This window comes from Tachypleus tridentatus, chromosome 6 (assembly GCF_004210375.1).
Source record: "Tachypleus tridentatus isolate NWPU-2018 chromosome 6, ASM421037v1, whole genome shotgun sequence".
Taxonomy (NCBI): Eukaryota; Metazoa; Arthropoda; class Merostomata; order Xiphosura; family Limulidae; genus Tachypleus; species Tachypleus tridentatus.
The window spans coordinates 56,212,933-56,235,957 of record NC_134830.1 but is presented as its reverse complement, the minus strand read 5'-3'; the positions used below and the strand labels follow the sequence as shown (position 1 = coordinate 56,235,957).

Below are 23,025 nucleotides of genomic sequence, written 5' to 3'. Positions count from 1 at the left end.
AAATCTTCTGATGGTCAGGATAAAACTTCATCAAAAGTATCAAGGTCTGTCTGCCATTTCTGTAAACATTCTGGTCATGTTATGTCTGACTGTTGGAGTTTGAGAAAGAAGAAGGGGCAGTACCCAATGTATGAATGTAGTTTCAACAGATCACTTGATATTATTGATTTGGTCACTGATAAAAGGCTATATAATTAGGCAGGTATTTTGACCTTTTGTATCTGTTATTTCTGTGTCTTTGACAAGTGACACTGCTAAACCCATACTCATATGTATTTTATATGAAGCTGGGGCAACTTGGTCATTGTTGGAGGGTATATTGTCCTTCAATCTGAGTTCTGCCACTGTTGTTGCTCAGGGTATTGAGAGTGGCTTTGTTAATGTTTCTCTTCATGTCATTTATTTAGCATCAGGCCTAGTTTTGGGACCTGTTGTGGTTGGAGTAAGACCTACTATGCCAAGTAAAGGTGTATCATTATTGTTAGGAAATGATTTGGCTCGGGGAAAAGTTGTTACAGAACATTGCTTGAACTAACATAGATGTGCATATTATATTATTTGTGTAAATTATCAAGTTTTAGTTGAGTAGTGCAAAGTGTTATATTCCTTTTACCTGAAGTTTTCTTTTCACAAGCTTGATCTAATTGAAACATTAATTAAATATTTAAAAAATAATTATGTTAAAACAATCAAATGTGTAACATATTGTTTTGTTTTCACATATTTTATGAGAATTTTGTGATTTTCCAGTAGGATAACATGTCCAGAGTGCCAGTTAGATTGGTGCTTTAGCTGCCACTCTCCTTGGCATACTGAATTAACCTGTAAACAGTACCAAAAGGGAGATCGACTTGTGAAGTCATGGGCTAAAAAAACTACTCATGGCCAAATCAATGCTCAACGTTGCCCCAAATGTAAGGTAAGATATACTTTTTTTTTTTTTTTACAGCCTCTGTCAATGAAAGACAATGATGTCTATTGTTGCTCCACATCACTGGAAAGAGAAAATTATAACCATAAGTTATTAATGTATGTACTGAAATAATTTTTTGTCACACCATGTTGTTATAGGTGTGCACAATAAGTTGATTGGTCTTTGAATTGGCCCAGTGGTCTCACATGAATTAAATTTCTGTTTGTGGTATTGTATAGTCAGAATCATTTCATTAAAATCATCTGAATAAAATCTAATGATACTTTTAAATTTTATTTCAGAAACTTTAAATTTGACATACTTTGCCACCCTTTCACCTAAGTTCAAAAGTACATTGTAATGTTGTTGGTAGGTTGAATTTCAGTTGCTTTTTTCTTAAAGAGTTAGACCAGAAACAAGAAAATCAAAGAAAAATGAAATTGAAATATTGGGAATTTTAATCTTAAAATGCTAGCATAAGTTACTTTTAAGTGTCTACATAACCATGGATATTATTTTATAGGATCAAGTGTTATAATTATTACCATTTGCTAATGCATATCTTGAAAGACTTGTACTAATACTAATAAATACTGTAGATGAAATGTTAACTTTATTCAACAAAAATATTCTTAAGTGGCATGACAAATTGCCTTTAGCTGTTTCCCCTTCATAAGTTGACCCTTTTATTTAAATATTTTTGTATTAGGATATTTGATAAATTGGTCTGTGCTTTATTCCATGAAAACTGTTGGTAAATAATGAAAGTATCAACAGTTAGAGTTACATACATGTCATATTGTTACTTGTTACATACCTATTATCAACAATATTCAAACCTCTTAGAAACTACAACTGGGGAAAAAAACAACACTGACAGCCCCCATCCATTTTTCCAAACATAAGTTACTGACTTTCTGTTTTGCAATAGAACTATTTATTTGATATAGGAAACAGTGGTAAAATTTCGCATCTGTTTGCCTACTGAATACATAAACTTAGTTTTCATAGTTTAAAGTAATTAAAAAACCTGTGTTTATCACCTTACACATATATATATGTATGAATGGCATTTTTAGACAAGGATCAAGATTCTTATAGTTCCCCTTTTTACACGTGTGACGTTAGAGACATATTTTTATACAAGGATTAAGATTCTTGTAGTACTTCATTTTACATGGGTGTAACAGTAATGATGTATTTTTATACAAGGATCAAGATTCTTATAGTACTCTACTTTACAGATAAGCCAATAAGTAACAATTTACACAACCTTAATTGTATCATTATAAGATTTGTTATTTTATATTTATTTTTTTAAAAACACTTTCATGAATTGTTAGTTGTGTACTTGAGTTTTGTATTTAAAAATGGTTCTATGTCAAAGAAACATTTCTAATTTTATCTTTGCTGATTTAAAAAACAAAATTCTTATATGCAAATTTCAATGAAATGACAGCTTTTCTTTCTTTTTTTTGTTCAGTTCCATATCTTATACATTTTATCAAAATGTGTTAGTTGTAAACACCTCCTGAAATATAATAATTTAATAACCTTTTTCACAGATAAATTTGATTTCTGTGAATTATTTTATTCCAAGTGAATCCTGTACGTCAGGGCTAAATATTACTGAATTATACCAATAGATGGCACTAGGGCATGAATATGTTATGGTTCTATTCGTCCATGGTGGATCTTATGTAGTGCACTGTCCATTTTGCAAAGATAAGGTTTCACGTGATATGCAAGTGACTAATTCTTCCAATTATAACTTCCATGCTTATTATGGATACAATCCAATCATAGCATCCACAGAAATGTAAAACTAGTAGCAACAGTTAAAATGGATTGCTGTTATAAACACAGACCACGTTGCTAATCCTAAAGTTTATTAGTATTATTTAGGGAATTGTACAGTAATATTAAATATTCTTAATTTTGTAACAGTGTGAACTGTATTATCATGAAGTATCAGCTCCATAAATTTATACAAATTTGAATTGTTTTTGGTTTTTTTCTTTCCTTGATAGATTTACCTTACTTACAAATTAAATATTATATAGTAAAGCTACATTTATGGTATTTGAACTAAATTTTTACTCCAGGAATACTAATGAAGAATAAAAACTTGAATTATTTTCTGATGTTTAGTTCAACAGTATTTGAAAACATACTAACTTTACTAACATGTAGAAATCTGTTCAGACTCTTTGTTGGGAATATGATAATTTTATATGTTGAAATGGACCTTCTAACATATATTTAGAATAGATCAAGTGAAAGAAATGAGTATAAAACACATAGTACATGAAATGTATTGGCTGGATATGCAACACAGTTTGTTATCATTGGGTAAACAAAGTGTATGTTTATAGTTCCCTTTTAGTTGTGTTTATGCATGCTGCTCTCAAAGTTAGAGTTCCCATTTAATATATATTACTATCAGTTTATTTACATTGCATATAATTATGTACTTAAAAGTGCCAACTTTATCTGCATAATGAAATCATGATTATATATATTTTTTTTTACTTTATGTATTACAGCAAAGTTATCATCCCTACCACCAAGTTGTTATTGGAAAATGCTTCATTCTTCACTGTATCAGATCATGTAACCTGAGACAAATTACAGCTACATTGTCTAATTAGTAGTATACTACTGAAAAACATTATTTATAAATGAGTGAAAAATAATTAGCTGTCAAGAAATATATGAAACTGCACCTCTTGAGACCTAATAAAACTTAGGAAATAACAGTTGCATTTGCTTAAAATATGACAAAATTTCCAAGACTCGTTTACTATTATGATTTCAGGATATAGAAATATTCTTAAATACATAATAAGCTGTATTTTTGTATGCTTCCTAGGTTACCTATTAATCTTTGTATGCTGATAAAACTTCTGTAATACAGAAGACATTCTGTAAACTGAGAAGTAAACCACTCATCTTTATTTTGTAAACTGTGTAAGTACAGTTTATAAAAACTGAAACTTTAGTACCACTAATTTCTGCTATACTTAGGTTTATTTGGGGATCTCTAAAGTGACAATATTTGGAAGGTAGTCCCAACACATGACTGGAGATAAAAACGTAAAACTATAAATACAGGGGCACAATTATTATACATAGTTTGTTTAGAAAATAACATTTTATATTTATAGTTTATTGTATGTTGCAGTTTACTTTTGCGTTTTTGACTGTGAACTGAAAAATAAGTAGTTCCATATCTGTCTGTACTTTGCATGGGTATTTGGAAGTCATGTGCAGTCTTGGAAAGTTAGGTCCTATTCAGACTTCTCTCTACCTGACAGTTCCCCAACAGGTCAATTTGGTCTGATTTAAAGTCAGTATTTAGACTTTTAGCTTAATAAATAAAATGTAAAACTAGACTGATGTAATAATAGCTGTCTCATGTTATTCATTTATCAGACAAAAGAACATTCCAGGAAACATTATGCAGTGTTCATTGAAACAGTTACAAGTTTGTCTTATTCAGAAGTTCTAATTAATAAATACCTAGTAGCTGAATTTACTAACAAAAGTCACAGTTGAAATTGAGAGAATTTGGAAAAGTTGCAATTCTACATGTTTATAATGTTTGCCTCAAAAATAAAACCAATACGTGAAATATTAAAGTGAAATAGCTGTGTAATATAGGTTTAAACTCAATTTCATAATGCATTTATTTCATATTTAGGGTGGATTGGCCCACCAGGCATTTAATGCATTTTTGTTTAACCAGTATGCAGCACTCAAAGAATTACTGAGGTGCTATTAGTGATATTACCCAAGTTGATAATTTAAAATGCCTATTTGGCCCTATCCATATCCTTCATATCACATAATGGAAATTAACACCAATCCAAATTTTATGTGGTTGAACTTCATATAAAAATATATAAATCAACAGCATATTTGTATTATTGTAAACTCCAATAAAATAAACAAAGAACAAAATATTTATTAAATATTTATTTACACTATAAATTATTTGCAGTTGGTAAAGAAAACAAACATTTCTTTGTAACATAGAGGTTGATTCATAATATAAATACATAAAACAACTTGCACACAACAACAAATGCAGATCACAATACCGATTTAAATGTATATATCTCAAATACCTTGTTTCTGAGAGACAACATTTTGGACCACTTTCATTTCTCAGAAAGATCAAAGGTCCACAAAAATTTGCTGCAACATAGATCTCAAATGAATCTTTCAGAAGGCTGTTCATTATAACTCCATATGTTAAAACTCTTAAGCTGAAAGACATACCAAATTTCAGTCAATGTATATACTATTTTCTTATTTATCATAATACTGTTCATCTTATTTTTTATTAATTTTCCTTTTCCTGACTTTCACCCTCAATAACAGAAGTTCTGTTCTCATTAAACCATGTTGCTTCTCATTCTTGGATCTGTCATTTATGGCATTAATACCCAAACAATAAAGCAGATCTAATTTAGGAAGCTTCTTATAACAGTGAAATAATTAGCACTTTTAGGCCTTGTATGCTCCAATATTTGATAGTCTTTATTAGGGATAGTAATCCTAATAATCAGGATTCAAGTACTATATATATATATATATATATATATATATATGCATGCATGCACACACACACACATACATGTTAAAATTGTCCAGTATTTGATCTCTAATTAAAGTATTTTTATCTTGCATTTTCTATTGTGTTTAATTGATATATAGGAAGTCTGTTATTTAGAAATGAAATTTTTTAGCAAGTATAAATGTAAAAAAAATGTTTGTCCAAAATAACTTGATTTAAAAAAATCACGTAAATGTGTCTATTTTGATGGTTTGCATAAAGAATGTGCACATCCTAACATTTAAATACAAAAAGTAATTTACATTAAATATATACAGTGTTCATGACGGAAGTTCTAACTCCTCGTAACACAACATCAGAAAGTGACCTTCAGATTTGTTGAAGTTTTGCTTCATTGAGCGCAGAGTTTTTATTTTTTCACTAGTTTGTTTAAATACTTGGTCTGACCTCTACTTTTAACTATGTATGTATCTTTCCAATACTTTCAGTCTGTGAATGTGTCTGTAAAATCTTTATGTAGCTTGCACAAATTTTATGAAAACACTGTGCCTTTATGTTTTTTTTAAATATGGAAGCCTTTAAGGAAATATTTAGTGTGTTAGATGGTTTACTTTTAAGTTGTACATGTGGTGAATAAACAAAATGCTTATTTTCATAAAATATATATCTCGTTTTTTATTACATCATAAGGTTTCCTCTCTTTTCTTTTGGCCTCAGCAACATAAGGTGCCTCCTTGGTAGCCATGTTTTTTACCATTTGGGATCAATAATCTCTGGTAGCAAAGCTTCCATTAAAAGAACAGTACAACTTTGGAATGATTTTTAATTCTCAGAAATTACCTCTTTTCTTTATTCTCTGAATATTTACTTCTTTGAGTGTCCACAGAACAAAGTCACAAAAATTCATTAGATGCAGCTGCCCTTTGAATTTGATGAAAGTAACTGTGGTTTTGTTTCAGATTGTCATTTTTCACAGTAGAGCACTCTTTGGACACTTCTGGTATTCTGTTACCTCCAATCAGCCCATCTGGTGATGTGTCAGCACCAAATGATCTGTTTTTAGCATATACAAATAAGCATGATGGTCAGACTGTTATACCTGTAGCATTAGTACAGGCAAGAATTGCATTTTGTTCATTCAGTCTGCCATATTTGACAACTGGTATATTTAGGCCAAAATGTGAAGCTGTTGATCTTTTACTGCTCTTTCCATTTTGGGCTTCTTTTCTGTCCCATTGTTTCACTATTAATGTTATTCATAATATCCTTTGATACCTGCAATTCCATTATAAATTCAGTTCTCTTCTTTAATATTAATTTTCTGTTAAATTCAATTGTTGACTACTTTTGTAGTTAAAGTTTTTTGCCAATAGCTTCTCAGCATTTTTACCTTTCATTTTTTTTCCTCAAGCATTTACAGCTATTTTTGTGACTTATTTTGCTGTGTTTCTGCTTTTGCTGTGTATTTTCAATATACTAGGTTGACTTTTGCTTAATGAAGAGTTCCACGCTAAAGAGTGCCATTGTGTCCCAGTTGGTATGATAAACTAACACCTTTACAGTGCCAGTGATACACACATCTGCCAAACCTACTGATTTGTTTTTTGTCAGTGAATTCTTTAACAGTGTACATATACAATTTGTCAAGGTTGCTAGTTTCATTTTAAATTAGTGTGTGTGTGGTGCTCGTAATTCTTGTAAGAAAGGAATGAGGTATTATTAGGATATTGTTGTTGCTGGCTGAAGAACAAAAATAAGGTGTGAACTTTTTGTGATTTTCAAAACTATGATATACTACATTTTACTGTTGTATCCAATTGTGCCTCTTTTTGAGGTGAATTATTCTTAACTTTGGATATTTTGCATTTCCCGTGCTTTTGCTTGGAAAGTTGTGCAATGTGTGACCATGTGTTGACACATTTGACCTTCTTGGCTGATCGGCCATGAGATACTCTTTCCAAAACTCTTTTATAAACACTTGAACTACCATTGTCAGTTTATGACTTAACCTTTCTCTGTGCATGGATTTACTTGTATGGAAACTTTGTATAATAATATCAAGTTCTACAGTGGGAGATAATTCATTCCAATTTGGTAGTATTTGTGTTCAGTTTTGTTCTCCTTTTCTTATGCCTGGGACACAAATCCAACAGTATTTGTTTTGAATGCCAAAACAAAGTATCTTTCTTGTACAATGACCAATTATGACTGCCACTCCATATTGTAAGTATAAGACAACTAGCCTCTTGTTCCCCAGCCAGCATCAGCAATACTCTTTATCATTGAAACTCCATCTGGATCCATATCCCCTGCCTTTTGAGCTAATCAAAGTCCTTTTTTCTAGCTTCTGCTATTTGTGTCTGTATACAGTCTTCCCATGTGTGAAAAAAAAATAATTTCAGAGTTGTAATAAGATTTGTTTTATTAATTTACTTAATTGTTTTGGGCCATGTTTCACTCATTATGCAGGGACTAAGTATACAGTTAAAAAGTGCTACATTTACTGCTATAAGAAATGTCTAAAATATCAGAACCAAATTTGGTAACAAAAAGTGAGAGCAAAATCAGAAAGAACTCCATATAATGGGTTGTCTGTGTTACTAAGTAATTTTCATGCTTTGCCATGATATTTGTCAGTAATCAATCAAAATGGGCAAGACTTTAACAGGTGTGGTGGAGCTGTTGTTGGTAGTAAGGAGTGACAAGCGACATTACCTGATGTCGATAGTTTAAATTCATGTAAACAAACCTTATAACGACAGCCAAGTAATTAAGCCATGCTATTTTTTCATAAGATCTTCTCTATTTATTTGCTTCATTACAGCTTTTAGACAAAGAAACTGTACAATAGTTATAAATATTTCTTCAAATTATGCTTATGGTAAAATGTTTTCCTTATTGTTAATTATTTATTTCCTGTTACCTGTCCATTTATTCCCAGTGTCGTGTAGTCTCTGGTTCCTGCCCATAGACCAGCTTATAATTCTTTCTTGTTTAGCCCCTGATTGCTGACACACACACCCCTATATTCTTCTTGTTAGTGACTATGTACAACAAATTGTTTATTTATTATTAATAATAAAGCTTCTCAACAGGCTATCTGTGCTGTGCTAAATGCAGGTATCTAAATGTGAGTTTTCGCATGATAACTACTTAAGACTTACCACTGAGCCACCATGAGTTGCAACAAAACTGTTTTTTTAACTTTATTCTCATTCTAGTAACTCGTCTTTATTACAAGTTTTACTAGTACTGGTCCAACATAATCATAATTTTATCTTTGTTTTATGAATGAAATTATTAGATCAGTATTTATTCTTACCAAGCTTGTATTAGGCTAATATTTATGAAAATGTAAGATTTTATTTGTGAAAATGTAATATATATAGCATAACTACATCTCATTTCAAAAGACATTGCAATATGTTTCAGGACATGTAAAGTTATGATTTGAAAATAATGTTCAACGTTACTTATGAGTAAGAACTCTACATAGCCAAAAGTAAATTGACAGGTCATGTCTACTAATTACAAGTGTACATGTTCAAAATATACTAGTTTAATTGTAAAAAACAAGTTTTATGAAACACTTCAAAATGACTGAATTGTTAAAAACTATTTTTCACTTTTTAATAAGATATTTTAAATTTGATGTTTCCATATTTTCTTTGTTACAAATGTTTTAGGCAGTGTCAACAAATATTTTACTGAGTAAAATATAGAAGTAGCCAACAGAATGATGTGGCAAAAATTACAAGGTTAATAATCAGTTCACTGTTTAGAAAAATTGGAATTACATTTGTTTATTATTCACATTTAAGGACCCGTTACAATAAACATAAAAATCAAATAAGAATTATTTCTTGTCTTGTTTGTATCTTATACTTGTAATAGTCATTGTTATACATTTTAGATATCTGTTGAATGACTATTGTGGGAATACTTTACTCAACTTTAGGGCTGAAAACATTTCGTTAAACCTTAAATTTTCCTTAATCTCATATTATCTTTTACCATATATATATATACATATATATGACATTTTTTACTTTTTGTTTGAATATTTATGCACATATGACTTTTTCTTTTTGTATTTTAGTCAGAACCTTTAACAAAGTTACAAGTTGTAGTTTTGTGAGATTTAATTAATGGACTATTTCATATAATTTGGACAGTTTTTATTCCATTCTTAAAGAAACACCTATCATTTGGTTGAAATTCTAAAGAGATATTTTAGTATTACACAAAAGCAACCATATAAAATTGTAAATTAATATCTCGGATATTACCAAAATGATAGCCTATCATGGATAAGAGAGGATGTCAAGATTTTTAAAAATGTGGCCCATATTTAGGCTGAATAACAATTACTGCTATTGGATGAAAAATTCACCATTAATTGATATAAACCATGTGAATACAATCTGATAAAATTTTTTTCACCTCAGATAAAACATTGTTATTAGCATAACAAACATTTACAGGTGTATTTTCAGCATCAGTTTTTGACCCATGTTTTTACAATATCAGTAAACTTGCATATAAAGATCAACTGAGTAAACCTGTTAAGAATCCAGGAGGTCCAAGCTCCCAAACACAGACTAACGCAGAGAGAATACCTCAGTTTATCTGTTGTTTTATGCATGTGGATAAAAACAAGAGGTGTCTGATTTTTTTTTACCAAAATGTACAAACCCTAAGCATACAATCTGTTTAGTTTCATGAAAGCCTAATTACTCCTCCTTTAGGAAGTAATTAAAGAAAGCATAGTAAATATAGGTTTAGGTACGTTCACTGAATTTATTTACACAACAGAGTTTCATTGTGGTTTTAGCATGTGCTGCAATACAGGGAACTTGAAATGCACACATAGGTATTATTATATTCATTTTTTTTTAGAATTGCATGCAGATGTAATTTTCCAAGCTGTAATTGCTATTTACCAGATGAAGCAGTGACAAGTGATTTAACCAGGTTATGTATACTTATATAGATCTACATTCAGAGGTCAAGTGGGTGTGATCACATGCACTGCAGTCACTGCAAGACAGATTTCTGCTATAGGTGTGGTGAACGCTTTCGAAGGCTCAAATTTTTTGGAGACCACTATAGCAAGTTGAGTGTATTTGGCTGTAAATACAGATATAAGTTGGACAAACCTGTGGAAAGAAAGTTAGTGCGAGGTGCTATTTTTGGTAAGTTATACATTAATTATCCTTTTTTTGTTGTGATGTAAAACTGTGTGATTCTAAATAATTTTCATATTGGCACAATTAAGGGCATTCTTGGTAATGAGATGACCCTGTTTCAGAAACCATGGGAAAGAAAAACATATTTTCTAGCAGCAATACAATTATTCATTTCTTCTGCCTCATGCACCACCATAATTTTAAAATTTGCATCATAACCCCATCTTAATCCTTTGTTAATTTGACACTTTCCCTGTCTTTAACTGTGGTCACTCATTTGTGCACAAGGGTCAATCACTAAAATGAAACTCATAGACAACAATGATTATAAAATCTAAATCAAGCACAGTCCAAACAGTTATGCACCAGCAAAATCAATATTATAACTGAAAAGCCTGTGGGTGGATTAGTTTCCAAGAACTTACGATGACTTTGAGTGAACAGCTGGCACACATGCGTAGATGAATGTTACCTGAACATTCAGGATATGAAAATCTAGAGTAGGGAGAAGAGTCCTGCTGTTCACCTTGATTATAAGGCAACTGTGGATTTTACTCACTAATTGTTAACAAAACACACATCACCTTTTAACTGGGCCAATACAGTACTTGTTTGTTTAAGGCTTTAGGTCATACCTACCTTTTGTCTCTAAGCATGCTTGCAGCCACTTCATTGGAGTAACCATTAAAGAATTATGTATAAGTCATTGTTAAGATACATAATAATGTGGATGGTAGCAGCACATGTAGCTGCAGTACTTTTCTCAAGATGATGAAACAGTGTTGCATTTTGATAAGGAAAAGTAAGCTGTAAATACAAAACCTGTTTGCATAAGTTATATGCCAGTAAACTCTCCTAAGATAAATTTCTTTGCTTCCTGTTAATTTACAATACAATGAACAAACTATCTACAATGAAAGCTTAAAACACAAGTGTCCACTGTTTATAAAATTTTGCAGTGGACTTTCAAAACATACACATCAGTTTAATTTCAACTATTACATATGCTACAAGGAAATATCACAATATAAAGCTACAATCTTGTATACTTAATAATGTAGCAATGATTTATATCTATAAATAACTTGGTTTCTTTCTCTTCAATATACCTTAATTTTTTTGCTAACAATGACAGAAGAGTCCAATTTAAACAACTTGTTAATGTTAATAAGTGGGCTTTTGTGTCAGAATTTATGATTGTGTATCATAAAAACAAAAAGGAAGATATGTTTTACAGGTTTTAACTCATCAGAGGAAGCTTGGCATGTAAGTTGCAAATATATTGAAAACTTTTTTATCTGTATTGGCAGGTGGATCTGGTTTAGATTTAGTAAAATAATTTGTTAATGAGTAAAGGGTTTGTTTGGTTTGTTTTGGAATTTCGCACAAAGCTACTCCAGGGCTATCTGTGCTAGCCGTCTCTAATTTAGCAGTGTAAGACTGGAGGGAAGACAGCTAGTCATCACCACCCACCGCCAACTCTTGGGCTACTCTTTTACTAACAAATAGCAGGATTGACCGTCACTTATAATGCCTCCACAGCTGAAAGAGCGAACATGTTTGGTGCGACGAGGATTCAAACCCACAACCCTCAGATTACGTGTCAAACCCCTTAACCCGCCTGGTCTTGCCGGGCCTTATGAGTAAAGGAAGATGAACATTTGTCCTTGTCATTCACAAACCCCATATAACACATAAGCAAAGCTGTTCAGCATTGCTGATCGTGCACAAACAGTTTGCTATTTGTTTAACTTTATGTAAAAAATCTACACACAATTGTGTATGTAGAACATCAACCAATAATTTTTAATGCCAAGGTTAATAAACACTTCATTGCCATGAAAATTGGTGAAGTTTGACAAAGCCAAGATGTCATAATTTTGTTACGTTTAGGTTGGTATATATGCATAAAACTTACTGTTTATATGCAGCACTTTATTTAATGCAGGCTTTTTCATAATTTCTGTATAAGAATTTCTCTATTACACTCAGAGAAACATGCTAGAATAAATTGAATTATTAAGCAAGTTGCATACTTCTTAGATTGTTAAAAACAAAACAGTACAATATATCTGGAATAACAGAAAGCACAAGTACATCATACAGTAAAGAACTTTGAAATATGTGCTGTATACAGCACAAACACATAACTGTTGTAAAATGATTATAATTGTGAGACACATGGTTGTCATAATACCCAGACTACATGTGTTAATGCTCACGGTAAAGTGTACTATAACTGTATCAAAGATTTATTAAATATTTCACATGAACATCATTTAAAGTTTTTATTCCCCCTCTCTTTAAGCTATGCAGTAAAGCAGCTTATATCTAAAGTATTCTAAAGATAATTTTCTGTTTATTGTCGAATTAATTTTAATAATGTGTTACAGTCAACATTCAACTCCATAGCTGATTCATGAACGTTTGTTTTTTATTGTAATTTAGTCTAATTTCACCACTTTCAGAATGTATTTATTGTAAAAAAGAGTTTCACAAATTGGTATTGTGGACTTAATATTGGCTAAGGGGCTTCTAAAATCTAACTGTGGGAGTTAGATATGAGTTCTAATTGAATACTGAGTGCTTGCATATTTCAAGTTCTTCAAATTAAAACATTTTGCATTTGAATACAAAGAGAAATGTAAGGCCTTGACTCTTCGTGAACTTATCACATAGTAGAAATTTTAATTTGTGTGGAATTCTAGCTCTTCCGAATAACACAAGATAAGAACACTTGAGGTGAACTGTAGTTTATGATGTTTAAAAAATATTACACTCAATGCTCATCAAGTGCTCTGAATAATTTCTTTTCAGTTGCTAACAAAAATACATTTCACAAGTCCTTCAGCTTTATATCATTTAACACTCTTGGTGTATAGATACATTTCTTTATAAAGTGCTGTCAGGTATTTATTCAACCATAATTCTATCTGTGGTACAACTGCACTATCAAATGGCCAAGGGTTGGCTATGATCTATGTACATAAGTGCTAAATGTGTTGCTCATGGTACTACATCTCACATCTGCAGCAGTTAACCCTCTGTGTTACCAGTTTTAAATTTATGTTGGTTATGTGTATATACTTGCAGACATTTGATTCATGTTTTTATAAATAACTGTGTGTGTAGCTTGAACAAGAATGATGCGATAGAACAAGTGGTGTTATTTGTTCTGTAGAAGGTATAGGTAGGTAACTGTAAATTTTAAGTTAGTAAAAACATAAAATGCCTTCAAATATAAGATGGACACATTTCTGGATACTCTGATTTTTGTTCTGTGGCCACAAGCACTTGATGTAAATTATTTTATTACGAAGAACCTGTGAGTGTGTTGTAAAAGTCCTTTAAAATTATAAGATTGAAACAGTTGGAAGAAATTTGTGTTTGACAGAAAGATGAAAAGTAAAAGAAGTATTATGTTGAAATAAAAAATTATAATGACTTCATAAACTGCTCTTTCATGAAATTCTGTAATGTAGTCGTACACAGATATGATTTTTGTTATTTTACAGGAAGCAAGAAACATTCCATTAAAAGCTATCACACATCTGGAAATCTCAAGCTAGAAATTAAGTTCCTAAGCATATAAAAAATGTCATTGTTAGGGATAAAGTTTTGTTGAAAATAAACTGTGTTTACCAGATTGTGTGTGAGTGTGTAGTGAAATTAAATAATAGTATTCATTTCATAATCTCATGTTGTAGCTTGTACCCTAGGATCTTATTTTTAAAAAATGCAGCATATTTTGTTTAATTTTAATGTCTTTTGTTTTGGCTTAAACATATATGGTTATATATATCTGAAAGTTAAAAAGTAATGGTTCTCATTAAATTCTGTACTGTTTTCCCTGTAGGTGGAAAGTTGATGGTGGCTCCAGTTTTGGGATCGTTTGCACTTTGTGCAGGTGCAGTGGCAGTTAGCTTAGGTGTATTTGCTCTTCCTTTGTATGGAGGAGTCAAACTGTATCAGCGTTACCAGGCTAAGAAGCGACTGACTGTTACTGGTACCAGGTTTCGGTCGTCTTTAAATCAGAGCGATATGGGATGGGTTATATAGTAGTTTTCAGATGTTAAAAAGGTAAGGTTATATTTATTTTATTATCTAAGTATTGAATTTTGTGTTTATTTTCTTTCTAATGTTACTCATCTTTTAGTAAACTCGTTAATAGATATTGAAACTGTTAAAATATATTAGATGAAACAAGTTTTTCCAAATTTGTATATTCAAGAATTATAACATGACATTCACTTTTCGTATTGTTATATCTCTCATATCATTAAAATATTTATGACTGTTTTCCAATCTCGTGTAACTTGATCATTAACCCTGGAGAGGAAAAAACCTGCATTATTAGTGTTAAAATATTTAAAACAACATATCAGTTATATGACAGTATTTCAAGTACTTTTTGAAATCTCAGTTGAAGTATTAAATAAATGTTCCTAGCTATATTTGCCAAGAGTAACATACAAGAAAATTCATTACATTTAAGAAGATAGTGTGTACTTGTATTAAAAAACACTGATGTCATTTGTACTTTTTATGTGATTTTTTTTTAATTTGATATTTTAATAGATAAAAAGCTACGAACTAGTTATTGTCTCTGTCACCCTAACCTGAAGAGGAAACCACTTGTGAGCACATTATATTTGTCTGCTCTACAAAACGTTCTGCTGCTTAACATAGTTGTTTTAATTGTCTATTTCAGTTCCTGATCTAGTTTGTTTTCTGGTTATATTTTCCTTATCTCTTTGTCTAGTTAATTAATACATGTAAATGTGATGCATTTATTATTATTTTCATTTTTTTAATTATAACAAACCACAACATCTGAATTCTTTTACTATGATGTCATTGCTATAACTAACATATTTATTGAATGTTTATAATTTATTCATATTAGATACAGATCAAATTATTTGTGTAGCTGTTGGTAATTTTGTTTGCTGGTTTAAGCATAATGAACTTTGTTTTCATGGATTAGTTACTAAGAGCTGGAGGATATTATTGTTGACATTCTAGGTTAAGCTACAACATTTGGCTCTGAACTTTGTGGACCATAATTCTACCAAGTTTTAATCTTGACTTGAAAGCTTGGGACCTTTGGTTCTTATGACAACATACAGGAAATATGAAGTGTAGTTTTAATTTTGTTTATTTGGCTCCTACCAAAATTTATAGAAAATTTGTAATATCATTTTTGAAGTTTGCATATTCATATGAAGTTCTTTAACCTTCCTATAGTTTGTAAGATTTTACTGATAGATTTAATTAACACTTGAATTACAGTACTGAGGAAGATTACTATGAAGTTGTTAGATAAAAGCTGAACCAAGACCACATTTAAGGTTAAAAAGAAAATACTTGTTCTAAGAAACAAGTAGTTGATCATATTAAGTTCCACTAATATCAAAAGCAGAAAAATATCAGAAAATATCTGATTCTATTTAACTGTCACTTGAGTTACAATTTAAAAAAAAATATTTATTTTCTTTAGTATGGATGCCTGTATTTTCATATACTACCAACTGTTAAAATGCTTCTTAGTCTGCTTTACTGCTGTTGTGTGTTTCCATGTGCCTCATTTCAGAAAGGTTTGATGTTTGTATGCTTTAGTATTAAAACAAACATTTTTTGAACACTGGGTTCTCTGTGAGTTTTTATAATATAATTAAATATATATGGCCACACAAAAATAGTTTTGTATCATAAGTGGAATCTTAATTATCTAATTAAATATATTCTGTATGTATTAATTCCACACAAATATTAATATATATATATATAATAATAATACATCTAGTCCAAAAACAGATCTAATGAAAGTATGTGCGAGATAAAAATTACATGAAAATGCAATGGTGATTTCATTATTTCTTTGTTAAATTATTGCTTCCCTGAACTGGTTGGCTCATTAATATGTATATATTTGAAAGTGAAAAAATAGAACTTGTGTAAAAGTAACTTTAATCAGATTCTGCTGTTTGTAACTTTTAAGATACAAACTATTGTGTAGTAAATATGAAAATGGTGATATTTGTGAAAAACAAATTTTAATCAGATAGCTCCTGTAACTTAAACACTTACTAAATATAAAAATGGTGTTATCTGTGAAGATAATTATTCTACTTAAATATTTCTTTTAACTTGCACACAAATCATTACTTAGTAAACATGAAAGAGGTGGTATTTCTGTAAAAGTAATTCTAATCAGATAGTATTTATGTTTTTAATTTCCACATAAATCATTGCTTACAAATCAAGATCTTTTCTTAGTTTCACTGGATTGATTTATGAAAGAAACATTTTACAAAAAATCTCTAGTCAAAGGAGTAAGGTCACAGAGTAAGGTTTTGTAATGTTGAGAATAAATTCATCTAGTTTTGAAAAGATTCAGATACATTTTTGGACACTTATTTTTTAGGCTTATTGTTTTCTTTTATTCTGTTGTTAATATTTCAACGTATTTTAAATAAAGGTAATTTTCTGTTCATCACATTAGACAGTTTTAACTAGTATACCTGATTTGACAAGTGATTTTTTGAAAAATGCAACTAAAAATATGATACATTTTATAATATTACTGAACAATGTTTTTTAATGCTTTCAGAGAATACTGTTTATTATAATTCAAACATAAATGGTGTTCATTGTTAAAACATTTGTAGCTTTTATTCATTCTAATTATAAATTTAGTTTTTTTTTGGTCTTCATTTATTTTGTTTTCAGAAATAATAAATTTTATATTGATAATCTTCAACTACTTTAATTTTGATTTAAGAATTTCATTTTGATAAGTAAAGATCTACTTTCAAATAACATGCCATCACGCAAAAGCAGCAAGTAAGCAAAAATTATTCCAACTTGGTGCTTTGCGAACAATTCATGTGTTTTTATAGAAATCAAAGATCCAAAACAATACAATGAGTACTTAACGTCTGAAAAAAACATGGTATTAATATTGTGTGGAAGGTACTTTATAAATGACTTGTTCATTAAAATAGATGTTGTGTAAAGTTTTATTGATGTATGATTTATAAAAATGTACTAAACGTTTTTTATTTATATAAGTTATAAACTTCATATTTAAGTGGGAGCTTTTTTATTTTTAGTCTACTTTTACCCTCAGCGACTTCTTGAAGATTTTGAAATGTAGTCAGATTACAAGAACTGACAAACTTCAACTTTTTATAACCTGATATTATTACATATTTCTTTTTCATTTAACTCTTAAAAGTGAGGATAACCAAGGGTTTATGTGTTGAATGTTTAGGAACTGTAAATTCAACTGTAAATTAAACCTATCTTCCAGATCACGAATGTTTTGTTAAAATCATTCATAGGTGTGTGTGTGTCAGTTTTATTAATCAGATAACTGCTGTGATGTGTTAAAACTATCAGTATGTGGAAAAATGAAGTTTTACAGTGACTCACTGCAGAACCTCCTTATCAGATCTCTCTCAGATGACAAGTTATTTAGATGTGTACTTTTTGTGAATGAATACTGGAAATCTCTGGTAACTAAAACGAAAAAGACTGATAAACAATTATGATTTTACTTGTGGAAGTTTCATAATTATTATGTGTGAAGTTTGTACTTTTATTGGCCTGTAATACTAATAAAAGCCTACTGTCCAAATTCTGATAAATACAGAAAATAGGAGTTGTTATTCAGAAATACAAAATATACATGTACATTTTGACTAGATTTTTTTTAGGTAATTTAAATTCCTGTATAAATTTATTGCAATCACAAAAGAAACATTTTTAAAAAATCTAATAAATAACACTAATAAAGTTTTTAGTTACGATATTCTGTAACATAGGGGTTATGATTTAAAAAATACAGAGGACTTGAGTACATTACATTAAAATCATTTCTAATGTACTAATAAGAAAGTTGCATGACAATCACAGCTGATATAAAGTCATGATAAGACAAAGTATAATAACTCATTTTGGCATTGCTTTGCATTTCATAAGTACTGTGATGCCCCATAAATCAATTGGTTTTAGGAAGAGTATGTAATAAACCTTTCTACTGCAAAATATTCATATGCTGAGTCATAAATGTGTGTTCAAATCAGGAACTTGGAATTTTTAAGACAGGGATATCAATATCAGTTCTTGCACTTAATGGCATTGCAAAAGAAAGGAAGATAGATGAACTTGAGGCATAAAGACAATCAAGAAAGAGACACCCATATTAAGTAAAGTGCAGTATTTGATAACAGATAAGAACCTACAAACACACAGCTCATTGGTAGTAGCTATCCACATATCCCATGCAGCAGTATGCGATATAATTAAAAAGGACCACTTGAAAAAGTGGGATCAGTTGCTTCCACAACATCTCAAGCAGCTAGAGAATGAAATAGGAGTTATTGCTATTTTGTGCAAAGACATGGCAATAACGTTGCCATATGCAGCAACCCTGGACTTTTGTGATATTGTACCGTTGAAATGTATGCTGGGAAACCATCATTGGTATGCACTGAATGGATTATAAAAAGTATACACAGAAGAGGGGTGTGCTTTGAATATGACAACCTTGCAATGGAGTTTTTTGCAATGAAAACGCTTCAAGGCTGTTGACCAGATCCATGATAATCAAACAGTGTGTAAGCAGTTGTGGTAACATGGATTATAATGAAGTTTCAGAATTGTCTTTGTTAATGTAGTTGCCATGAATTAATCTGCATATATTTTTCACTGTTGTACATATTTTAAAAATATCTTCCCTTTTGTGATTCCATTTGAATGTGTATCTTCAGTTTAACTTAACTTTAATTTGTCTTTTTATTTTAAGCTATGTTAATAAGTTGTTCTTCTTTAATTGTATTTAGACCTTCAAGAAATGTTTTATTTTTCTTTTGGATTAAAAATTACAACATTTTAATTTCTTTACATAACAGTTGTTATGGATAACAACTCTTTTTTTTGTGAAAAGATTTAATTTCTAACAAGTAATTGTACCACATTGGGGATCCAAGTGCCTCCAAAATCCTTAATCTAGTTGATGGTCAGGTAAAAATTTCATTAAAGTGCATTCTACTACTATGTATTTGTCATTGTTTACTGATTGGTAAGCATTATCTTTACAATTAAAGCTTCTGTGCCTTTAGTATACCAACTGTAGCAACCAGAAAATACTCTATTACTATCTCTCAGCTTGCTTTTATACCAATTAGGTGAGATTCTCGAACGTTTAATAATATTAGAACACACGCTAATGTTTTCGTAAAATGTGTATATATTGTTGATTCTTACTCTTGGGAATCTGTAATGGAAACTACTGGGATATCTCATATTTCTCTAAACAAAAAGTAACTGCTGAATTGATATAATACACAAGAATTACCATTCTGGTGGCCAAGTAGGTGTAAGTATAAAAAAAGGGAAAGGTTTTTCAAGTTGTCTCTCAAAATTAAGAATATATTTCATATAGTAGACAGCCTATCAGTGATAACATCTTTAAAAGTTAGAATTAAAACCACACATCAGAAAGGAGATTAAATTAGAAACAATACATAAAGGATTAGCACCTGCCATAACCATTATTATATGAATCCAACCATATAAATAATATTCTGTAAGTTAAGAAGTCTTGGATCTTATAGTGCAGATATTTGTCAAGGTTTTTCATTTTTTATTTATCTTATTTGAAAAAATATTTATTATTTTTCACCTTTCACTCTTACATGAACCAGTTTTAGACGCCATGACGCTGCTGCTCTGCGACTGTTTTTTATTTCTGGAAAAGAACCGATTTTTTTTAAATGTATGAACCACGAAACAAAATAAAGTGCAACATTTCTTAGAGTAATTTGTTTTCCTTTCACGACACTCGACTATTTTCATATAAATTTATTCTTTTTTATTTATGCGGAAGAAAATTGCTTTTTGTCGTTTTACGAGAAAATAAAACAAAACTACATTAAACAATGATATTTGTGTCAGGGTTTTACATATGAGTGGGCGGATGTTTCTTCTGCAGTAGGTGTCTGTGACTTGTTGGCGATAAATTCGAACAATAAATGGACAGCACACGATCCACGTGGCCAGTTGGTTAAGGCACTCGACTCGTTATCCGAGGGTCGCAGGTTCGAATCGCCGTCACACAAAACATGCTCGCCCTTTCAGCCGTGGGAGCGTTATAACGTAACGGTCAATCCCACTATTCGTTGGTAAAATAGTAGCCCAAGAGTTGGTGGTAATGACAAGCTGCTTTTCCTCTAGTCTTACACTGCTAAATTAGGGACGGCTAGCCCTCAAGTAGCTTTGCGTGAAATTCAAATCAAACCAAACACGATCCACGTGTTTTAAAATAATATACTAAAAACAAGTCAAACTATGTACAACAATTCTTTACACTATGGATATCACAGTCATATCTGAAACTCCAAATAAATCTTGTCAAAAGTCAACTTAGGCTGATTCAGTTACTTAGAGACTAACTAATCGAACGAATTATTTGTCTCTACTCTTATCACAATAGTATCAGCGAATAATTCACTTACGCTACCCCGTGGGTTACCGCAGTTGAATCCAGGACTTCAAATAATTGTCTCCGTCAAAGTACACATAGAAAGGTTCGATTACTTCAGAACAACCTTTGACGAAACAAATTAATCTCCTTATCACTATTAAACTTTGAAACTCACTTATCACCTGTTATGGCTAATCACTTTCAAGCCAAGTAACTTCACGCTTTCTTTCGTTAATTAATTGTCTGACTGAAATTCTCTTCCTGTTTGTGTGTTTGTTTTTTATACCAAAACCAAATCGGGCTATCTGCTGAGTCCATCGAGGGAAATCGAACCCCGATTTTAACGTTGTAAGCTCGTAGACTTATCGCTGTACCAGCGGGGGACACTTAACTTTGTACTTTTCAAGTTCTTAACTTGGCTCGCTTGATCGCCGATATTTATATACTGGTCACTGAGGCCTGAAACTTTCTAAAAAGTTCGCGAATGATGCTGATTTAACAATACTCAATTAAGGTAATGAGGAAAATAGCGAAGGTTCGAGTAATTTGATATAAACAATATTAATAAACTTTGATAACAATGTAATTACAAGCACAACATAAAACTTACAGTTTTGTAACCAAACGTGTCGTAATTATTGATTTTAAAATGATTAACGTTTGACCCCTTATTATGAAAACTAAACAGTTATTAAATATTAATTCACAAAATAAATAATGTTCACACAAAACAGTTGTATATCCAAAAATTTGTTTAAAACTTCATATAAATTCAAGAATTAAAAATATAACACAGAATAAAATCAATTATTCTGTGTGCGTTTGGATTAATGTTTATATCATTGTGAGCTTTAGGACCAGGTTATACTTATTTTGAAGCTGTAAGTTATAGAAAGTGATAAAAGATGCACATGTCGTATTCTCAGATTAAGTCGATATTGAGTAGGTTCACTTGTTTGTTATTAAACAAAAAGGCAACCTGTGTTCTCCCTCCCATGAGTATCAAAACCCAGTTTTTAGCAGTACAAGCCTGTATATATCCCGCTGTGCTATTGAGGAGCTTCATTTTACAATGGGGGATAATCGGGATAATTACAGTGTAAATCTAAATTTAACAAAATACTTTTATTTTTAAGCTTAACAACTTGTGTAAATTTGAAATATATATATTTATTTATTTCTGATAAAAAACACTCATACTTTAAGAAGAAATACAAGCCATATCCAGGGAAAGGCACTGCTGTCCTTGACCTTGTACAATGTGCGACATTACAGCAGTATTCCCCAGAGTAAAGAAGGTATCTCTGAAGAGCACAACAAAAATTACCTATGTATACGGCTGGTATGGGTATTAGCACTTCTACCAAAATAAAGCAGAGAACAACATTTCGACCTTCTGAGGTCATCTTTATGTTAACTCTTTTATTATGAAAATTAAACAGCTATTAAATAATAATTCACAAAATAAATTAAATAATAACGCTTACACTGAACAGCATTAAGGTCGAAACGTTCTCTGTTTTATTTTGGTAAAAGTGTTAATACCTTTACCTGCCGTCCTGAGGTACATGTTTTACTTCATCACAAAAAACTACATATAATCAATGTAAAAATTCCCATTATATTGCAAGAAGGTAGAAAACGCATGGTATACCTACATTACATATGTATTCAGTGTTTACGATTGGCCAAGTTTTTCTTTATATTTAATGACTGAATGAATACTTTACTGACTCGGACTTTGAACGTCGTATGATATCAAAATAGGCGTCTCAGACGTAAACACTTTATATGAGCGTAGCGTGGTATATAAACAACATTAACAAAGTCATTATTACCACGCTCGCAG

General features: G+C 30.7%; 1 protein-coding gene across 3 annotated transcripts in view; it reads left to right on the top strand.

Annotated features, from left to right (window-relative positions):
- The window catches only part of LOC143252569 (E3 ubiquitin-protein ligase RNF217-like), a 47,951-nt gene extending 29,615 nt beyond the window's left edge, over window positions 1–18,336 (top strand). For 2 of the 3 annotated variants that reach the window (XM_076504906.1, XM_076504908.1), the window contains exons 3-6: window positions 751–919; window positions 10,489–10,690; window positions 14,541–14,764; window positions 15,263–18,336. In XM_076504906.1, the coding sequence (XP_076361021.1) occupies window positions 751–919; window positions 10,489–10,690; window positions 14,541–14,743 (574 nt within the window). In that variant the 3' untranslated portion in view covers window positions 14,744–14,764; window positions 15,263–18,336. The remainder of the gene's footprint in view (window positions 1–750; window positions 920–10,488; window positions 10,691–14,540; window positions 14,765–15,262) is intronic. The other variant, XM_076504909.1, reaches the window with a different exon arrangement.
- Window positions 18,337–23,025: the final 4,689 nt, after the last annotated feature.